This window comes from Acanthaster planci, linkage group LG13 (genome assembly GCF_054643075.1).
Source record: "Acanthaster planci isolate LZ-2023a linkage group LG13, COTS_SCS, whole genome shotgun sequence".
Lineage (NCBI taxonomy): Eukaryota > Metazoa > Echinodermata > Asteroidea > Valvatida > Acanthasteridae > Acanthaster > Acanthaster planci.
This window is the reverse complement of record NC_141789.1, coordinates 4,292,254-4,314,496: the sequence shown is the minus strand read 5'-3', so window position 1 is coordinate 4,314,496 and position 22,243 is coordinate 4,292,254. Positions and strand designations below refer to the sequence as shown.

The window sequence follows — 22,243 nt, the reverse complement described above, 5'->3', positions numbered from 1 at the left end:
TCTCATCTTCATTATGTCATTTAACGAAGTGGCCAAAATGGTTGTGATCATCCGAAAAAAAATCTTGTTTTGGTGTGGTGTTGGAGTGTGATCCTCATGCAGAAATGATTACGCGTTTTGATTTTTGACAGAAAAAACATGTAATTTATCATGGGTATGGTATAGGGGGCAGGGTCTCGGACGTCCACATGACCAAAAAATTGACACTTCAATGCAGAGGGCGCCATTTATATTAGCGGTTTGCAACACTGCACTAGCAATGCAAAGTTGTACCGATGCCCGGACTCCCACTATGGATTCCAAGTGGAAACTGAAGCTCGGCATCAGACTAAATGAATAGAGGCAGTTTTGGGGGATTGTCCATCCAGCGCGGTGATAAGGCGAACCTACACGGAACGGCTGCTAGAATTTGGGTAAATCAAGCCCAGATTTTACGGTGATGGACTCTTACGATGTCATAGCAAACCAGCCGGTTGTCATAGACAATGTAAGTAAAATAATGTTTATAAAGTGAGACATATGGAGAGGGTTATTTCATTGGGATATGGAGCACTCTACTAAAGTACTATCATGTACATGTAAGCCTTTGCCTATCCCAGTTTCCTAATTTAGAGACGGGCATGACGGGCCAGGGCCATTTACCGATCACTGGCAGGTTGGACCAAACATTTAGGTTGGGACATAACAGAAACATTTAACAGCACAGTCATGTGTAGCATTTTTTGTTTATCTTTAGTATTTATTATTATTTTTTTTGAGAAGTAGGTCTAACATGCTATTTTGGGCATAGTTGGGGCTTTTGTTGAATCATCATCTGATCATGCTGCAGGCTACATCATACATGAATTAATACTAGCCTATAGGCCTAACATTACTAGGCCTCCTATTAATTAACATGAGGTCTAAATAAAGTGGGAAGCAGTTCCATATAGGCCTACATGTACATGTATGGACAACACTTGATGCCCCTGTGCATAAACCTATGAGACCTATTTGTTAAGTGTTTTCTTAGTGAATACTTTGGAATTTTCTTTGCTAAATTTCACTTTTTAGGACATTTTATCACTTTTTTGACACCTGTTGTAACATTTTAAGGGAAAATTAGTGTTATCTGTATATCACGTATGTGGCACTCTTTCCGTAAAATGTCCCAAAAAGACATATTTAGCAGAGAAAATATTTAGGTATTCACATAGAAAATACATCTTTTTCAGACCAGTCTCCTAGGGTTTGTGCATAGGGCGTCAAGTGGCGTCAATTTATGTGTACATTTCTAAGGATACTGTCATTCAATTAATGGTCATGATGGTGCCCAAATATTGTCACTGTTGTTCAGTTGCTGTGCCCCAACGATAGCATCTGTTCCAACTTTTACATGTACTTGTTGGGTGCGCCCCAACCCTGATGTTACTGGTAGGCTGGCCCAACCGTAGTCCTACTATTGTATAGTGTATATACTATAACATACCATCATATAATATCCTAAGTTCTGGCAAATGTCAGTACAGAATTAACTGTAGCATTGAGATTTTGTCCTGAAATGATGTCACATGTTTATAAATATAGGCTGAGTGGCTTTAGCATAAAAAAGAAAGACACCAAAGTGTCTGTAAACTGACAAAATGATGATCAAAAATCAGTTAAATGGGACATAAATGTGCATAATTTACTAGGACTGTAGTTGAAAAACAAAAGTGTTGCTCGGACCCTTGAAGACCCTTGCCATAGAATGCTTGAGTAGGGTTCTTTAATTGTACCCTTGTGCTCGTTGCATCTTTGCTGTCATTTCCAATCTCTCTTTTGATGTTTGAGTGTGAATCACAGCTTTCTAGCATATTATTTCAAATGACCGCACTCACTGAGCAGAACAAGGATATAGTCGGAGAAAAAAGTGTCAGTGGTCCAGATTCGGGATTCATAAGTTGTCTTGGACAATCCATAAGCCATGGAGCTGTAAAGTAATCCGAAGAGATGTCATACATGTAACTGTGGTGGCGCTTCCTTCACAGGCACATTCTTAAGCTTGACACACTTGTGCAAAGTTTGGTGAGTCACAGCATTCTGTTGGTTGAAGAGGCATGCAACGTGCGTATTTTTCCTGTCAGCAAGTATTGTGCCCAGCAGTACCAGCATCTACATGTAATTCTGGTTGCCAAATTAAACTGTAGGCTTTGTAGCCCATTCCAGTATGGACATAAATGAGTTATGGAAATGAATATTGCCCTACTCTGTTCTCTGGTGTTAAAAAATGTCATGGGTCTTGTATTTAAAAAGAACCAAATTCTTTTAAAGGGAAACAACCAACAACTGTGCAGTGAAGATGAATCCATGTATCAGCACTCATGTATTTCAGAATGTGACAACTATTGGTTATCTTCTTTCCCTTCACAGGGCTCAGGTGTCATTAAAGCTGGCTTTGCTGGTGATCAGATTCCAAAATACCACTTTCCCAATTAGTAAGTTCTTCCTCCTTTTTTTTCTTGTTTTGTATTACATTATTTTCTCACTAAAACAAAAATTTAGTTCTTGGGAAGCTACATGTATATCAGGTGTCAAGTCAAAACCTGGTGTCTTCTGGAAGGAATGATGAAACATGTTTCTTTCAAGATGCAGTGGAAAGTTTTTGAGCTTAAGCTACTGGTAAGCTCCTTGCAAAATGTCTTCAGAGTTAGAGTTAAGTTTATGCAAGAACCCAACAAGTGGCCAACACTTGTGAGTATGTGTTCAAACCAGATTGTGTGAAAGGCCCACTGGAACACAGCATTAATTAAGGTGCTTGTTCGTATGCACGTCACATTGCGTGCAGATGAAAACACATTTTTGTATCAGTGCAAACATTCTTGTTTGAAATGGCCCTCAAAACAAGGAAAGAATTTACTTTTGAACACTTTCTTTCACTTTATGCTTGGTGTCTGTTATGTATGAAGGCACTACATGAACATGTAAGTCACTTAGAACCTGTGCGTGCTGAGAGGTCAGTTACTAATGCATGCTTAACAACGTACAGTAGTTATGCACAGTACATCTGTCTATCCCCCCTCCTTCCCATCCGCTGCATTATGTTAGAGGTATTTCTAGTAGTCACACAGCTCCATGTTTAGCTTCTGCACAGAATTCACAGACTAATGCGTTCTTCTCTACGACTTTAGTGTTGGAAGACCAAAGCATGTGCGGGTCATGGCTGGGGCATTAGAGGGCGATATATTCATTGGGCCAAAGGGGGAGGAGCATCGTGGTCTGCTGTCAATCAAGTACCCAATGGAGGTAAGAGGTCTTTGTGTGCTCCTTGGATGAACGGAATTTGCTGTCCAAAAGCTGAAGTGTGAGGGCAGTGCAAGGAAACGGACAAAGTTTCTTCTGATGATGATTGCCACTATTTGCAGAACTTATCAAAACAGACATAATGGGGACCAAACGTCCCTTTTTTAGTGTCTACGTCATATCTGAAATATGATTTTGTAAGTTCAGAACACATTTTCTAATTTCCAAGAGTGACGAATTAATGCAAATTACCTGCCAAACAAATAGTTATAGTTTGAAATTAATTCTGGTGACATTTCCATGTCAAGTAACAAAAGTCAGATGTAAGAGGGATACGAAAATTTTACACTTTTGGACCCCTAATTTCTGGAATTACCCTTATCAATTAACCATGACCTGAGCACAGACCTTGAAAACTTGGAGGATATTCCTGGAGGTTTTGAAGGATTTGACAGGATTGAAGAAGGTGCGGCCCAGGCACTGTTAGATTTACATGAATACATGGGCTTGATGCTGCATGTACATGTACACGTACTTGGAAGTTTAACTACAAAGAATGTGCGAATATTTTCTTGTAGAGAAATTTAAAGGATTTAAGAATGTTCTTAGCAGAATTGCTGAGGTAATCTGGGTTAACCCCCCATGCCTTTGTTTTGGAAGTTGTCACAAATTCATCAAAATCCAAGGCTTCAGTAAACCGGTGTGCTGTCTGAAACCCAGACTGCTTGTTGCCCAGGTGGAGTCATGATGGCTGGCTGTATGGTTCAGGATCACTTATTAAGCTTAAACGATAATGTCGGTGGATCAGGGGTTGTGAGGGTGAAATGATTACAAACGTACACGTTTCTGGGTCGAAAACTACACCACGTTCTCAGCAAAGACTTGCATGAGACATTTCTCTCTCACCTACGAGGAGGGAATCACTCTGTAGGGCACTGCCACGTGTTTGTGCAGGGAGGATGCTAAATACGAAATCCTGTACTATTGTAATTAAAAACTGTTGTCATTTGTGACCCAGTGCGAGTAAATGAGGCTTTTTGAGCTAAAAATGAAAATTTTGATTTTTATATAATCATGTTGGGCATGGTTTAAGGATTAAAATGGTACCTCAGTCATCTTCATAGGATACACGGTTACGAAGATACAGCTGGTTTTAGGTCACATGACACTGACATTTCAAAAATCAAATTAAGGAGATACAGGCTGTTAAAGTTTTGGCAACATTTAATCTTTGTTGTATTATTGTTTACATTCAGAACTCCATAGCAACCTTGCTAATTCTTAAACATATGTACACCAAACTTAAGTCACACACATAGCAAAAGTTTTTCCTTAATTTGGAAAACATATTGCACAAATTAAATAACTAAAATAGCATTAAAATGGGTTAAAAAACACGATTTTTTGTCGAAAATTAGAAATGAGTCATTTCCGAGAAAGCAAATGAGCTGCAAGCAATGACTAGATAAGAGCAGGGTGTATGATAACCAAAAGTTGAATTTAAAGAAGTAAATCAAATTTGCCGTGAATTGCAATATTTATAACTTTCTCACTTAAAAAGAGCCATTTTGGGTAAAATTCTGTTTACATTCAGAACTCCATAGAGACCATGCACATTCTTAAACATTTGCACACCACATTTAATATACACACACAGAGGATGTTTTTCTCGGTATCACTATCATAATCAGATTCAGATTCAGAGTCGCTCGATGTATTGTGTATGAAATAATCGGCAATAAGTTTCTTCCACTCGGCACCGTCTTCATCTGCTGCGTGTAAATTGCAGCCCTGGATACTATTAAGCAGCTCCGATATACGCTTTTCCTGAGAATCCATGACAAGACTGCGATCAGTCATTGACAAAAACCGTTCTCGTGGCTGACCGCGGCCGTGGGAAACTGTTATGTTAAAGACCCTAATGTGCATGAAATTACGCAAGCGCAGTGTGTTTTGTGTCAACTGCGCGAGCGCAGAAATGACATCAGCATACATTAACCAATCACATGTTCAAAATCAACCAATGACGCGCAACTTTATGGCACAGCATGGCAACAACATCAAGGTTGTTTACATTAACTTTCGCTTTGTTTCATTGGCCTAGAGGTGACTCTTGACCTTCTGACCTGATTATATTTATAGATCAGGAAATTTCCTTTGCAACGGTGCCAAGAATGGCGTGCTTGGACGTTCGTAACGCTTACGACGAGCCGTCAAACAACACTTATTATTGAGCTCTTTCTCGGCCAAATCCTCCCAAACTGGATAAGCTCTGGTCATGACATGCCTCAGAAAACATAATAAAAACACATTTTATCGTCAAAATTTACCGGACAAAAAGACACCACAGGAAAATACACATATCAAGGTACGTTTTTCTGCTTAAAAAAAAAATCGACTTTTTAGACCCTCGTGCCTATTTTTGCATGTACAGCCATTTCGGTAATGCCGCAATACGCCTCATTTACTCGCGCTGGGTCACATTTGTGGGGAAAAAAAATCCATGTTAAATTATGTGTGTCTACCCGTAGATAATGACAACACTTTGAGTCCTCCTTGTTGATTATATGTGCCAAAGAAAGACCATTTGGTAGTGTTTACAATTGGAGACTTTGAGACGCTGGTGGCAGCAGACATACATGTACCGGTCCTTTTTCAAGGTATTGCACATGCTCAGAACTATGCACGCATGCTCAAAACAACGTGCACATGCTCAGAACTGGTAAAAAGGACCAGTAGATTTGTTGCCACCAAGCGTTTCAAAGTCTCCCATTGGACTGTCAAGATTTTTCCCTTGATATAAGTACCGTAGATGGAACAGGACTGGTGGATCTGATTTGTCCAGAGTGTGTGTGCAGTGCATAATATGCTATTGCATTATTCCAACCAGAACAAGCCTGGTTCGACATGTGGAACACATTTTTCCCCTAGACTACGCACTGAAAGTACAGAATCAGATACTGCAGTGCGTTCAGCCACGGTTTTTATGAGCCACACTCAACATGTGGTGCAGTCAAGTAGAATGGCCTTTTTTATTCGTCCTGGTCAATAATTTCATGAATTTTCATGCATTTGAAATGCAGTCACTGTCAACTTCATTGCTTTGAATATCCCATGTTGATGCAGCCTTTGGTTCCAGTGTCACGGAAGTCGAAATATGGAAAGATGTTATGCTGGTAACTTCATTCTGACATGCATCGCAAAATAGACATTCTGTGCCAAAAGACTCATTTTGCTTGATTGCATCACACAGACCCCCCTTGCAGAATCGGAATTCTATAGTACACTGTGCATTCGATATTGCAAAAGCTATGGATTTTACCCTCAAGGTTGACAGAATTGGAGACACGACTTGATCATTTGCTAAAGGTTAATAGTACATGTATGCCACCGGAGAGGCATTCGTTTATTACATATACATGTATGTGTGTCTGTGTGTCAGATCTGAGTTCATTGCCATGTACACACTGCAAGACTCAGTGTAGACCGCAGACATTCATCAAACCTGAATCTTTACACAACTGGGTTCATGCAAATGATGAAGTTTGTATTGATTTTACACTTGTAATCACTCTTTGTGTCCATAACAAAGCATTATTGCTAGGTGCATATTATATGCAGCACAGTGCAGAGAGTCTACACCGCACCTGTTGTAAACTAAATAAAAAGGATACGTGTTACAAATTGCAATCAATGTACATTTGTACACGTACATGTGCATTTATAATAATGAACAGTTGCTGGTATCATAAAAGTGTCAAGATCACTGAATCTGCATAGCTGATGTGCATTTTGTGCATGTGTGAACTTGTACGATATACATGTACTTTGTATTCTAGGAAATGAAAACTTTGCAAGGAGTCTGATTTTTTTTTATTCTAAGTGGTCTGGGTATATCATTTACATGTTCTAGTAGGACTTGACAAAGCATCTTTTCCCATTCATAATTTTGTATTTAAATTGTTTTCTTTTCAGCATGGTATTGTTAAAGACTGGAATGATATGGAGCGAATATGGCAGTATATTTATTCCAAAGATCAGCTGCAGACATTTTCTGAAGAGGTAAACCTCCTCCAAACATTTACTTAAATTGGTTGTACTTTCTTTTTGAAGGACTGAAGCTAAAACAATAAAGTTTTGACCAAGATTTTGTGGTACGCACCTTTACATCTGAGCGTCATGTGCACATGTTCATCTTGCATTTTAATTACATGTACAGGTAGCCATGATTTGGTGTTTAGAATATACGGTACCTCATCTAATCTTCTCCGGACTGCCTTGGGGGATTTAAATCCATTTTAGGAGAAAACTTTGCAACCCAGACTTCATCTCCAGCGCAGTGATATTGGTCTTGATATGACCAAGATCCAGCAGCCGGTCAAACATAAGGCTACCTGCCTTAACACAACATAAGGATGACAGATGATGATGTTTTGAAAAGCAAAGTGTCTGTTACTGGTCCTCTGAGATTTACTCTTAAAATTGGAAGATGGGAGTTGGTTAATATCTCACACTAGTCCACACTAAATCATGGAATTCCAAAGACGTTCAAGCACCTACATGTATGCCCAATGTTTCCCTCTTCTTACAGCATCCTGTTCTACTAACGGAGGCTCCCCTCAACCCACGGAAGAATCGGGAGAAGGCAGCTGAGGTGTTCTTTGAGACATTCAATGTTCCGGCTCTCTTCATCTCAATGCAGGCTATTCTAAGTTTGTAAGGAAGAAGTCCACCTTTCCTTTTTTTTACCCCGGCTTCACTGTGCACAGAGGAAATGCTTAATTTAACTATCTGATATCACTTAGCATTTTGTACAAAATTCAATGTATGGAATCTGAAAATGGGAAGACCAAGATTTTGTGCATACCATATCCCATACATAGCAGAAGTAATTTCCTTAGGACATTCATGGATTGCAATGTTTTTCATTCTACTGTTAGACATTTAGATGGAGACCTTTGGGGGGGGGGATTTTTTACGCTACATGCTTTTATGATGAGTATATGATTAAAGAAAGCATTTAAGTATGTGTGTGGCAAAAAGGGGATGTTTTCATGGGCTTACCCACCTGCATTTTAGGGTTCCCACCCCAAATTTGTCCTGGGACAATGAACTGCAAAACTGTTGCCTCCAAATTTCAGACAACTGTCAAAGATGCGCAAAGAGGTTTCAAAAGGTTAACTTTGTTTTCAGAAAAAATCCTGCAAAACACAAGTGTGTAAAAAAGCTATTATCATGCACTAAACACTTCCTGGTTGTGTTATTGATACATGTAGATACGCAACAGGTCGGACAACGGGAGTAGTTCTGGACTCCGGTGACGGTGTGACGCACGCCGTGCCGATTTATGAGGGCTTTGCTCTCCCTCACTCCATCATGAGGATGGACATAGCCGGCCGGGATGTCACTCGCTACCTGCAGCTGCTTCTGAGGAAGGAGGGTTTCAATTTCCACACGTCAGCTGAGCTGGAAGTCGTCAAGATGATCAAAGAAGTAAGTGTCGCTCTCCTCTGTGGGACTTTTCGGGGGTGGGGGAAGGTTTCGTTTTTGAAAAAACATCAATGAGTGGGGAGCGGTGTAAAGTATTAATTCCCATGATATTTACATTTTCAGAATGAAAATTTGATTGTCTGGGTTTGCGTTGAAGATGTGTTTCTGTCTGTGAAAAATAAATCAAATTGTTTTGAGCAAATGTCTTCCTTCAGAAGGATGGGGAGATATTCAATCTGGTTAGTGTCAGTGCTCACTGGTATTCATTGCTCACTGGTATTCAATGCTCACTGGTATTTATTGCTCACTGGTATTCATTGCTCACTGGTATTCATTGCTCACTGGTATTCATTGCTCACTGGTATTCATTGCTCAATGGTATTCATTGCTCACTGGTATTCATTGCTCACTATCTTTATGCAGCGATCTTGTTTCCTGTCCATCAACCCACAAAAAGAAGAGACGACAGACACGGAGAAATCACTCTACATGTTGCCCGATGGAAGCACGCTAGAGGTGAGTCCAACCACAAAAGCTGTATACTAAAGCGTCTGTTTGTCTGGCCATTTGAGGGTTGTAGGAATGCAGCCCTGTCCACTGCTATTTTGGCGTTGTATGCCAGATGCACCTTTTTAATGTGACTTCGCACTACACCAACCCTCTTTATTGAACCTATTGGATTGCAATGTTACTCATGTAACCTGCATTTATGGTGTCATCGTTATTTGTTAACCTCTGTATAAACAAATACCTCGTCTAGTTTTGGTTGTTAAAGACAGAGTGAATATGTCGGTGAGACTGTCATAACACAGACACTGTGATGATAGCTGCAGGAGGGCGCCCTCCCACCAGTTCAAATGTGAGGCGGTCCACATCACTCTTTTTAGTGACCACCTCAGCCTATGTTGACCAACATTGACAACATTGAAAAACTCGTAGAAAAATGAAGTTCAAAATGTTTAAAAATGCTATGGAATTGTTCACTTTCGTATGGTTCTGACTGAAAAGCAAGGAAAGCCACAAAATGTAAAATTGGTTAGAGGAAATGGATGGAGAGTAAATGATCAACTAAAAGGTAGAGAATGTAGAAATTATTTGAGGTGCTGTCTGCACAGTTGGCTATGTGCATTTGCCATGGGCACTTTGATGTTGTCCTCATATTTTGGCCCCCTCATACTGATCAGCACCCCGGGGGAATGCTGAGTTGTGGAATAAATGCAGCAAAGTGACAAAGCTTGTGACTAAACACGTCATCCTGTTCCCAGGTTGGGCCAGCCAAGTTCCGGGCCCCTGAGCTCCTTTTCAGACCGGATCTGGTGGGTGAGGAATGCGAGGGGCTCCACGAGGTGCTGACATTTGCCATCCAGAAGTCGGACATGGACCTGCGGCGGACCCTGTTTGCCAACATCGTGCTGTCGGGAGGCTCCACGCTCTTCAGGGGTTTCGGGGATCGGCTGCTCAGTGAAGTGAAGAAGCTGGCACCAAAAGATGTGAAAATAAGAGTGAGTGTAGGATTATGGTATTACAGTATCATTAACTCTCCCAGATCCTAAAAAATCTGCCTGGAGATTTAGGAGGATTTTCTTTCACAGGATTGCGAAAGGTGGAGCCCTGCTTTTGTTACTTTACATGTAACTTGATGGCTCTTGAAAGTTAAAGTTCATCACAGTGCATTTTGGTGTCATAAGTTTTTCAATCCACAGTCTGAATTGAAACTAAAGGTGTTCCTCGGTACCTAGCAAACCAAAAAGAGAGGAAAAAAAGATGCTTGAATCTTGGGAAAAGCTGTAGATGATGTTGGAAGTTTGACGGCACATTAGGAGGCTCCTGTAATATTTACTGTGTTTTACTTTTGTAACTGAATAATAAGTTTGTATTTATGACTTTCTCATTTCACTGAGAGCATTATTTGTTGCTTTCTTCCTCTCTAATCACAGATATCAGCCCCACAAGAAAGGTTATATTCAACATGGATTGGGTGAGTCTAGATTCAAATGTCAAGCAAGTTCCATTTTCAAGTATACACAAGGAAACTAGACCTTTTTAAAATGTCCAACCTGCACCTCTGCAATACCGAACCAGTCTGGCTGGTGGACTATCCAGCTCAATTGTAAGGATTTCCAAAATGATGTGAGTTAATGTGTCTAGGAACATGCCACTGTAATTCCCCTTAAGAGTGCTGATTTCCTCACTGTGCTCTGGAAAATTGTTAGAATTAAGAGTGAGAAACAGTCACATCTATGTTTACGTTTGCGTCCCATTTTTACTCATTAAAACTTGATTCAGCTCAGCTGACTTATTTCATAGCCTTGCAAAATCAGCTGGCCACATGTCTTCTCTAACTGCAATCTTCCCCATTCTGTTTCTCATCTTCAGGGGTTCGATTTTGGCCTCGCTAGACACTTTCAAGAAGATGTGGGTGTCTAAAAAAGAATATGACGAGGATGGAGTACGGGCTGTCCATCGGAAGACATTCTAAAGCATCAGGCAATATTGGTCATGTAGTCTCGAGAACAACAGTAACCATGTCACTTGTACTAGTGGAAATTCTTCTTAAGTTGCAGCTTTCTACTTTTGTTTGTAAGCCACAGAAACTGGGGATAGGGATGGAAATTGTTAAACTACAATAGATTTGTCAAAATTGCTGATTGCAGAATTTTTTATCCGGATTTTTCTGATTTCAGGAGTTTTCAAACGATCTCTTTCAAAATCATGAAGGTGTTTTTCCCATATAAAAGTTGGTACGTTAAGGCAAACACAAATGTGTGCCATGTGTATTTCCCACAGATGAATGCAGAACCAATTTTTTTTTCCCGGGCGTCATTTTTGTGTGTGTACCCTTTGTTATGGTCTTTTTTTGAGGGGTGAGGCTAAATATGGGACTTCGTAACACGCTTTGGGAGAAAAAAAAAATGAAATGGAAAAAAGAAAAATGTGCTCGCATTATCGTTTGTAAAAGTGAAAGCAATTTGCCTCTTTTTGTGGGGTGGGGGTATATTGACTCCCCCATTTCCACCAGTGGTATTTCCAAGTTGTGTGCTGAGAATTTAGTCATGTACAAAGGGTACTTAAACATGTTTTAAGGAGTTGTGCCTCAACGTGAAAGTTCCTTGGATTTTAATAATACATTACCATTAAAAAAGTTACAGCTTCTTTTGGTTACTGTCATGGAGTGTCTTAGAAATGGAACATTCTGGTTCCGAGTAGAAAGCTTGTGGTTAAACCCTAAACTTGAATCTATTCTTCAGGGAACAACTCGAACGTTGGAAACGTTCACATTCTGTTTGGCCATTTGCATCGAAACACCTGCATTCCATTGGAGTGTTCCCGTGCTTTTTTGCATAGACTGTTCTGAAGCAGCGTTCCAACAGGAATGCTGTGTTCCCTGTGGAATGGCCACCCGTTCCAGATTGAAAGCATGGCATTCCAAAGGCAATGTTTCGACCGTTCTGGATTATGAGATGCTCGCTTAGTGACATTGAGCAGTTTTCCCAGGCAGAATGGTCTGACAGCAAATACGTTCTGGGTAGAATTTGATTTCTTGGGGGAGAACTTTGGAAAGCTTGTTTTGCATTTTACTTGCCAGTTTACATATTTTGAGAAGGATGTATATTTCCTAATACAAAGATATTAGGAGCGGTGATGAAATCCATGAAGTTGTGAACATTCTGTTTGGAAAATTTGTAGTCATTTGCCAAGAAACCAATTCTGTTTACAAAGAAACTTACTTTTCCAGATCCTTCCAAATGCAGCATGAAGCTTTGGAAGAATTTTAAGGGCAAGGAAGATGGATCCACATCATTTCATATCATGAGGGACTTGATGTCCCTTGAAGATTGAAATATAATTGGATCCTTCCATAGAGCTATATCAAATAGACCTTTTGCCATGAAATGTGCAAATTAGACTGGTGCATGCATGCTACTACTACTGGTTGGCAAGCACGTCTGTCAACACTATCGGCAGTGTAGGAGAAATGCTACAACCATAAACCTGGCGCATTGAGGGTCAATCAGCCTTCGTCTGATACCTCGGCACGCTTCTCTCAAAACTAAAGAAAGTTTCCATTTTCTCAAGGTTGGAAAGTAACAATTCCTTGTCTTTAAGTGTGGCACTCATGTCAGACTAGTACAGAAATGACGTTATGTGCTCATAGTTGCCAGCGCATGGAGATTTGTATTGTTACGTCATAGATTCAAGCAACTTTGCCTACCAGCAGTAAATGCACATGAGCCTGCCTTATTTGCATATTTAACGGGAAAGGTCCATTACAAGTGCTAACTTGTCGGTCCCCACACAGAAAAGTTTAAATGCCTCCTGAGTGCAGACAGTTTGAATTCATGTGCATATTTGTAGCACATAATGTGATACGATGGAAGGAATTCCACAAGATGTAGTGAAATGAAATGCACGCAAGTACAACATACACAAATAATGTTGTAGTGTATAATGTATTAGAAAGCCTTTGCAAAGTTCATCTGCAGCACAGAATGCATACATGTGCATTGTTTACACACAGCAAAATGAATCGCTCATTTACCAATTGTGTATTGAGGTTTTTGGTGCATCAGCTTTGTTGACTCATTTTTTTTAAGGATGTAGACGCAGATGTGCAAATAGTTGTACAAACTTTTGAGTTTTTCCCATAGGTTTTGTGCACAAACATGGATGCGCCCAGCAGGCTTTACTTTGCAAAGCGTGTTAGCACTCTGGTAATGTAATACAGCTCTGCGGTTGCTTCAGGGCTCTTTGCAAAATGCTGTGAGACTTCAGAGTAATTTCTTCAGTTGCAACCTATATTGAGATTCTTAGGTTTTACATTATTTGTTATTACATTGACGTGAGATGCCGTACTTGGTGGCATACATGTATTTGCATTCCCATTCATTTTTTTTTACATTTACAAATTATTTGTTTTGCTTTTTCATCATTTAAGAAATTTAGCACTAGTTAAGAAATGCTTACAAAGAAAAAAAAACCCAAAACTCATAATTTTGTCAAAATTTCTTCCTTTTATAATCGTTGGCGAGCATAAATATGAGTAGGTCTGCAGAATTGGAGACAGATTTAGGGTTGAAATTTTAGTGTGGTCATAGAGAAAAAGTGTATCGTAGAACTGTAGCAACAGAAAGCGTGGTTCAACTATGTAACTGTAAATATTGGTCAGTGTGTAGTTATCATAGAAGCTTGCGGCAGAATTTTGGAATTCCAAATTAATTTATGATGTATCTCAACAATACGGTTGAGGATTTCAGTTAGAGCCAAGCCATAAAGCAATGTGTTTGGGGTGGCATACAGGGGACCCCTTCATGTTAAAACATGGGTTTTGTTGCTGAGCAGGAGGGACCCTCTTTCTTTTCTGGTGTTTTCCTAAATGCTAAGCTGGTGTTGTACTTCTCCGTATTTGGCTTAAGGGTTGACTTATGCTCTAACCCTCACCCTCCCAGAAATGAGATTATAGGATTCTTGTGATCTTGTGAGCTATCCAATTGAAATGATTCACAATACATGTAGTGTTTCCAAAATGCTTACCTCCCCCCCAAAGTTTTTTTCTGACTTGTGAGTCAAAGTTGGTAAACAACATGTTACCAGCTACTGTGCTTTGGAGATTAAGTGCATTGTGTAAAAAGATCGATGCAGGTCGATTTGAAGCAGGTTTAGAATTATCATTGTTTCCCCCATGTAGTGACAGTAAATGGGAAGTTGCAAGATTTGGTTGTGAAAGCGTAGACAAGGTACGATGATTTAATTGTGGCACAGAGACAACTTTTTCCCACAGTGCTGAGCACACAATTTGATTTGGGCCCCCCTAGCAACAGTGTAGCTGTAAAGTGAAATGTCCAATATTCTCAACTCGTCTGTTCTTAAGCCATGAGCTTTTCAAGGGAACTAGGCGGACCAAGACAAACATGTACCTCGGGCTTTGTTCATCCTCAGTTCCCCGTGATTGGTCTCTTTTTTTTTTTCTTTACTGGTATGTAGCTTGTGATGCATTGTGGGGAAAAAAAACAGTTCCCTTGGAATTTCTCAAACAGCAGCTCATGAAGAAAGAATGTAATCATACAGTTGTTAAAACTTAGAAATGCAAAAAACTACTGTCGAGCGCCGTTTCTCAAGCAGTTAAATTTACTCTTTCATCTACTTTTTTTTTCAACCCAGTGGTTTTCATTTTAAAAAAAAGGTCAAAATTCTGTTCCAAGACAAACTTTGGGTTATGTAAATCTGTATGTAGTTAAACTCTTGGAAGAACAATATAACTGCAAAGTATCCACGACCAGTTTGCTTTATTTGACCCTAGCAATTCCATTGTCAAGACATCGGTCAATATTAAAAGTGTTCTTAATAAACCTGTAATGCATGCACATGTAATATCTCTGTACAGTATTATGTGCAAGAAATAATAAATGACGCTCATTTGCTCTTTCAGGGTAAAAGTTTTGAATTTGTTTCATTTTATACATTAAAAAGTATTCACTTCACTTTGCTCCACGGATAAATACATCAGGGGAGTCAGGTAGGCAAAGTGGTTCTTTCCTCGCTTTCCACATCTGTGGGACAGGGTTTCCAATCCTGGCCTGCTCCACATGTGGATTGGGTTTTCAGTCCCTTCCTGATTCTGAAGGTTTTATTCAGAATATTCCTACTTTTCATTGTCTCTTTACAGGTTTCTTCAGGCTTACAAGCTGCAGTGCCTAGGGCACTTCTGAGGAATCCTGAATTTGTAAAGTCTGTCTGTTACCAGAAACTTTTTTCCTTAATTCTAAAAGAAATTCTTCAAGGAATACCCCCCTTTTGTGAATTAAATTTGAATAAAACCTGGTACTGGAGTTCTTTAAATTCAAGGGAACGTAATTTGAATTCTCCATACTAAATATGCTGTTGCTATGCCTCATGATTCAGGGCAAGCTTTACATAGTTACACCTTACACCAATAATCTGTTTTTAGTGGATAAGAAGGGCACAAAGGAACCAGTCCATTCCAGAGATTGTGGTCACTATGTAAAAGCTTGCCCCCAATCACGAGGTGTGGTCGCTATGTAAAAGCTTGCCCCCAATCACGAGGTTTACATGTAGCAGCGGTGTCTTTAATTTAGGGAATTTGAATTGGTCATAATGTGCAATCAGATAACTCAGTGTACCAAATTTTATTCAACTGTAACTCACAAAAGGTTTATTCTCACATGAAACCAAACTCAATTGAAATGCAGAATGAGGAAGTTAATGTAAATATTGTGTACATATATCAATAATTATGTGAACATGCACTCTGCATACACATTAGGAAATGTATGGACTGGTGCACTTGTGATTGCATTAGTTATTAAATTGATAATGTCTATTGCAAATTTGCCTGAGACATGATAAAAAAGCATCCAAGGACAATTTTGAACCATTTTGAATAGAAATTTCACAGTATCATGTATACCTTTTCTAAATTATAAACCAAATGAAAGAAATACCCAAGGATTATGAAAACAAAAACCCAATGAAATACACCTAAATGAAATACAAAGTGATTGCAATAATTTTTCTAATAGTGAACTGAGTATGACTAAAAATGACCCTTTTCTTCCATGTACAGTGTGCATGAATGACATAAATAGGTCCAAAAAGACACCTAAGATGAGATACAGTACTATGGGCTTTCTCATCCAAAACCCCAAAGTAACTACAACATATACAGATATATTTGGCAACTCGTATTCTTGTCGCGATTATTATTATTTACAGTACATGAGGGCAACATGGAACATGTACAAGGTACATGTAGAGTATAATTTTTTAAACAGTGTCCCTAAAAAATATGGGGTGGCCCAAAGCTTTAGTATGGGGTTACGACCCACTTAAAGACCCCCACTCTGTTTTGAGTTCAGGTCTACTGCATTTCTGGGCATCTCGGAGGTAAATGCTTTTCTTTAAAAAGGTAACTTTTGAAATTCACAGACACTTATTTCACCAAGATGTCATGAAGGGTGACACTTTCTAGAATTTTACTTTTACACCCTGAATTTTAAACTTGGTGGCCAGGTTTTAAAAGCTTGGTGGCTACTGTTAAACATGGTGGGAGACAAGCAAAACTCTGTAGGCTGCCAGGCTACTTCTGGAGAACACCGACTGTATTTTTCACATAGGGGACAGAAATTTCATAGGATGAGTTGCTCTTAGAAAATGGCCATTCTAATTTCATCAAAACTGTAGATGGACTGAGAACATGTACTTTTATAATCCTAGGAAAGAATCTTATCTCCATGAAACACTTTATCTAGTATTTTTCTGACATCATGAGCACCACCAGTGCAGACCATCCGGTGAAAGGATGTGACCCCTGACCTTTGCCAGTGCTGTCGTTGTAGTTTTCCCATATGTAACCAGATCTTTCATACTCCTTGATGATGTTACTGACAAGGTTTTGTCTCAGTTGTGTGTACAGATCTCTAGCCATGTCTTGATAGGGACCAGAGGTGCTAGCGTAATGGTACAGGGAACGTACAGCAAGGAAATTCATGTTTATCCATATGGCCCCACGCCAATACGGAGGATCGTGCTCGGTGTTGTATTTCATGTAAATGGGGTCCGATTTTGAAAGCGAGCGCAGACCATATTTTGTCCACAACAGTTTGGGGTCTTTCAGGTCAGTCAAGATTTTTCCCAATTTGTTGGACTCTGGCTCCAGAATCTGAAGCAGGAAGGGAAAGAGGCTGATGTAACCGAAGGCATTCACGTATTGCTCTTTAGGCTGATGCTGATCTTTGATGACACGTACCATTGGGAGCTTGGGAGGGGGTTGGGGTCGCCTTTGACCAGGCTTAGGAGTGGGAGGGGGCGGAAGCTGAGGGCGTTTCAACATGATGGCAGACGTGTGGCTTCCGTAATCACTGTACATCTTGCCCTTCGGTGACCAGTGCAGCTTGTCTAGCAACTGGTTGTCACTGAGGAGCTGATAGGTGGCCATGTAGTCATTGGAAGGGACGTTGATTGCGTGGGCAATATCCACCATGACACCAGAGGCAAGGGCCATCCAGCAACGCAAGTCAATGTGGAATTCAGAGTGAGTCGGGTGCGAGGCCCTGGGATAGTCGTCCAGTCCTGATGTCAATGTCTTGGGGTTCAGCTCTTTATCAGTCACGGCATCTCGGCCCCTCCATCGATATGTTGACGACCTTGGACCTGTCTGAGTGCTGTTGAACCAGTGGTACCAAGCCTCAAGTCGGGGAAACACGTGCTGCAAGTACTCTAAGAAGTCACCGTTTTTGCCCAAAGTCGTATCCCTCAGGATGGACTGAAGGGGCAGGAACAACGTCGGTGGGTTAGCATTTTCATTGTTCTGGATGACAAACTCCTGCGGGACTTTGCTGCGTGCTTCACTACCGAGGATCTGCTCGCGGGGAATCCAGCCCTCCATGTTCATCAGGTCCAACCAGTGGCCAATTATCTCCTTACTCAACGCTGGGTCCCACTTGCTGATGAGGAGGTTGTGAAAACCTTCATCCCAGAGGAAGCCACGGGGAAAAAATGAGCGAGAAGGCACTGCCGTCAAAAGCGGGGCATTCCAGTACGGAACTGGTTCCGGGGTGTGCTTGGACCTGACGATACTCTGGCCATAGAAGTAACCGATCCCACCAAGCATATTACTAAGGGCTGCTTTGGCAAAGGTTATCTCCTTTTTCTTGTATCCTTTCACTTCTAGTCCAAACTTGTCCTCAAATGTTTGGCTGAATGCATCTTTGTACTTTTTCAGCTGCTCTGTGAAAACTTTCCCAGAGAGTGGAGCTTGACGTTGGGTGTGGCTCCCCGACTCAAAAATGACCTCCATTTCAAACGGGAGCGACAGCGTAACTTGGTGGGCCACGAAATTTGGCTGGTAGTCCGTGATCCCCCTCAGCGCCAGGATATTCCCAGCAAGGCCCGCCACAAACCTGGTGCCCCCGTAGGGAAAGCGTTTCAGACTCTGCATTACCACTTCCCTGCTGAGGTGAATGCTGGGACTGTAGGTGCTGACGTAGTGGTAGGCCGTGGTGTTGGATGCCGGAGGGAACCTGATGGAGAAGCTGCCCAGCTCCTTGGTGTTGCCGCGGATTTGCAGGAGCTGGTTCCCTTTGACCACCGGCTGGAGAAGACCGTTATCCTGATCCAGGCCCGCATAGAATACAATACTTGCAATGGTCTTGTTGGCAGATTTAGTCTGTGAAATAAACCATACAGATTGTACAGCGTAAATGAAATATATATTTTGGTAATACTGAGAAGTTCGGAAAATACCTCAAAATCTACCTTTTTTCTCATCATGAAAAAAGGCAGGGGAAAAAAGCCAGATGATCCAATAGCTCATCCTCCCCGGTCAAAGGTAGAGGGATACTCCCACCCCTCCTGGGATTTACACTACTGACTTTGTCTGTCACTTTTTTTTAACAGCCCACTACCTTTTTGAATGTATTTTAGCCTTGGGGTGGCCTCAGTAAAAAGGAAAATGAATATTGAACCAGCATACCCTGGGCTTGCCACTAATGCGTGCTGTCCAGTCCCCACCGTGTTTCCCACCTGGCTGTTTCACAAACTCAGTCTTTAAGGTGAGATTCTTGTCCACCAACTCCTGAACGCCGAAGTTGACTCCATCATGCTCCAACCATCCATATCTGAGCCAGACATGAGTGATATAAAAAAATACCGCAAATATGGGGATTACTGCCATTAATGAATGGAAATTATGGTCGAGTGCACGGTGACTGATGGTACTTCTCTCGTCAATGCAATTGAACCCAAGGACAAAGTTACGTTGTCTTTTTACATTATCTTCCACTGCTGGTTTTCTCTTCTGCATGGGCTTAATGTCTTTGCTTATACATCTTACTGTGACAATTTTGTGTTTTGTTTGGTGTATGATTACGTTGTATAGTTTGACCAGCTTGTTACTACACAGGCCTTGACTTCTGTGAACAGCCCCCCTGTTATTGTTCTTTCTTATTTCCCACTTAACCTTAATTCTATTATTTATCTTAAATACATTATTCATAAATACCTCAGACAGTCTCCCTATTCAACAATGTGCAACTTAACCATGCATTAACATTTGATAACGCCCGCTGAGAAGTGATAATGCCCCCTGCGAAAATCATGCACTGGCGCCTGGATACGGAACAATTTAATCGATTTTGATTGGTCAAGAGTCTGTGTGCACACAGCTTGCCACAAACATACCAAGTCCATATAAGGAGATTCTATTGGACAACTATAAAATAAAATTGATGGGGGTGTTTGGGAAAACGAAAGTAAAATTCCACAACAAAATCATGGGAATTGTGTCATATATTGACTTCTTTTGATTCTCTGACTAAAGAAAAAAGATATTCATGAATGGGAATAAATTTGTGCTTGGCCGGTCTTATACATGTGTTTAAGACAGGCTCAGGAGAATGGACATGACTAATGCCCAGGCCGCAGGTGAGGGCATAATAAGTGTTCAGTCTCTTGAGCCTGCCAAGCATACTAATGGCATTATATAGGACTGATTCCCCCACCTTGCCAGTTGATCTCCTTGTTCGCATGTATGACGGACGGGTAACTGTCTCTCTTTGCCAAACTGAGTGAACCACATCAAGCCAGTGACCAGGGAATGCGGGCTCCTTGTTTTTAGACCTGTAATTGTTACAAAAAATAACCAAATTAAAATGATGAAAAAGGCAGATACCAGAATTTAAATCATGAACTAATACACAGATGTGTAGAGGTATCATTGCACAGCATTTGAATATTACTTTGAATATCACTCTCAATATGTAAAAGTCCGAAGAAGTTTTTTCTACATGTCGGATCCTGCTGTTTTTACAAACCTTCAAGTTCTGGAAGTAGTCCTGCTGCATGTTACTTGTTATCAGACAATGTCAGAGTCATAGTGTAATCAGTCATTTTCTCATTTCATTGATGGATCGTCATCACCATAATCACCACAGCTGAGAAATTTTTTTTGGTGTCTTCTTCTTTTCCATGTGGTGCACCAACTTCATAAACTTGAAGACTCGGGCACAGGGGGGGGTGTGTTCAGAAACATGCCGGTTGTGGAAAATGAGAAAATGCACAGGGAAGCATTGCCGCTGCACATCTTGTAACGCTAGAGTACAGGTAGGCCCTACTGACACTGTTGTCAGTGTGTTGTCATAGTAATATAAAATGTATACATTTTACATTATTTAAGAAATCTGACCATGTTTCCATGGCTCTACAGGGAATTTCAATTGTAATTTACAATTAAGTATTGTTTCAAGCTACTTGGACTATTTTGTTTATCATTTTTTTCCAGTGCTTGCTCTGGGGAATCAAACTCTTTCCCCACTACTATGCCACTTCTTACCGTAACTGCATAATTTCTCACAAATAAGGAAAAATAAATGATTTCCGTTGCCCCGTTTTAGTTACCTTTTTAAATTTTAGGCTAATTTTTAAAAAATCATAATTCTAATGATAGCAACATTCGGGGCATCATCTGGTCTCTGAGGAGAGAAAAACATCAATGAAATTTGTTAACAATTAAAAAATCTACATCACCAGCGCCTACCAAAATAAACTCCAGGGCGGTAGGTCCCCCAAAACCTCTCTGGTGATTTTGCGGCGCTGCTTGCATCTTCCTCGATCACGAGCGGTGCATCAAGCCTCGTGGTCACCCGCTTTGCCAAGACATCTTTGTACCACAGGTAACCGATAGGGAGGCAACTGAGCACGACGAGAAATGCGAAGGTCTTCAAGCCAACCGGAACAGTTCTCTTAGCTGCCGGGTTACTCCTTTCGCCACGTGTACCGTTTTGAACACTGTCGTCAGCATCACTGCGATCGCCGTTGCCATTTTTGCTGCTTGTGCCGTTGTCCGTTGAGTTGTTCCGTTTTGACTTAGAGCCCCTCTGTTTCAACGAAGTCTTTGCCATATCGTCAATTGGTTGGAGAGGCGCTTGACAGACACCTTCGCCGTCTATTATGGCTCCTTGCTCCAGTCGATCGCCACCATCCTCCTTATCAACAAGAGCCGCCAGCTCAGCTCCAGCGCTCGCACTGGCGACAAATTCATCGTCGACGTGCGGTTGTTGTACGACGGTGAGAGCTGACCTCCTCATGTCACTTTCACCGGCCCTGACGTCATTGTTTACCCCCTTATCCTCTCGGTTTGATTGGATGGTCTCAACCGGAGGAGAGCTGTCATTCCCATTCACCAAATCCGCCATGATTTTCATGCAAAACACTTGAGCGAAATGTACTGCAATGTGTATTTCTGAACTATGGACGGCGGTAAATACAAAATACCCCCAGTTTTAGAAAGATATATATGTAGTGTTTTAAACAATGAAAAATTGACCTATTGATACGAAACTCTTCTATTTTATGCTTAATTTAATTTGGGATGACCTCGTACCAAATTTTGTGGGGAAATATTGATGGGAAAATTACTGAACGATACATTTTATTGGTAAAATACGTTTCGTTGAAGACATCGTATTTTTTTTTAAAT

The 22,243-nt window shown here is 40.7% G+C and overlaps 2 protein-coding genes across 2 annotated transcripts; one reads left to right on the top strand and one right to left on the bottom strand.

Annotated features, from left to right (window-relative positions):
- The first annotated feature begins 324 nt into the window (after positions 1-324).
- LOC110981263 (alpha-centractin) lies at positions 325-15,185 on the top strand. Its single transcript, XM_022238679.2, has 10 exons — positions 325-487; positions 2,392-2,456; positions 3,150-3,264; positions 7,237-7,323; positions 7,853-7,977; positions 8,538-8,754; positions 9,175-9,267; positions 10,017-10,253; positions 10,689-10,729; positions 11,128-15,185. Exons 1-10 carry the CDS (start codon positions 440-442, stop codon positions 11,228-11,230), a joined length of 1,131 nt encoding a protein of 376 aa, XP_022094371.1. The 5' UTR covers positions 325-439; the 3' UTR covers positions 11,231-15,185.
- LOC110981262 (mannosyl-oligosaccharide glucosidase-like) lies at positions 15,019-21,994 on the bottom strand. The gene is made up of 4 exons (XM_022238678.2): positions 21,302-21,994; positions 20,268-20,385; positions 19,241-19,385; positions 15,019-18,934 (listed from the first exon to the last, which is right to left on the bottom strand). The coding sequence occupies exons 1-4, from the start codon at positions 21,966-21,968 to the stop codon at positions 17,015-17,017; spliced, it is 2,850 nt and encodes a 949-aa protein (XP_022094370.2). The 5' UTR covers positions 21,969-21,994; the 3' UTR covers positions 15,019-17,014.
- Between the last annotated feature and the right edge of the window lie 249 nt (positions 21,995-22,243).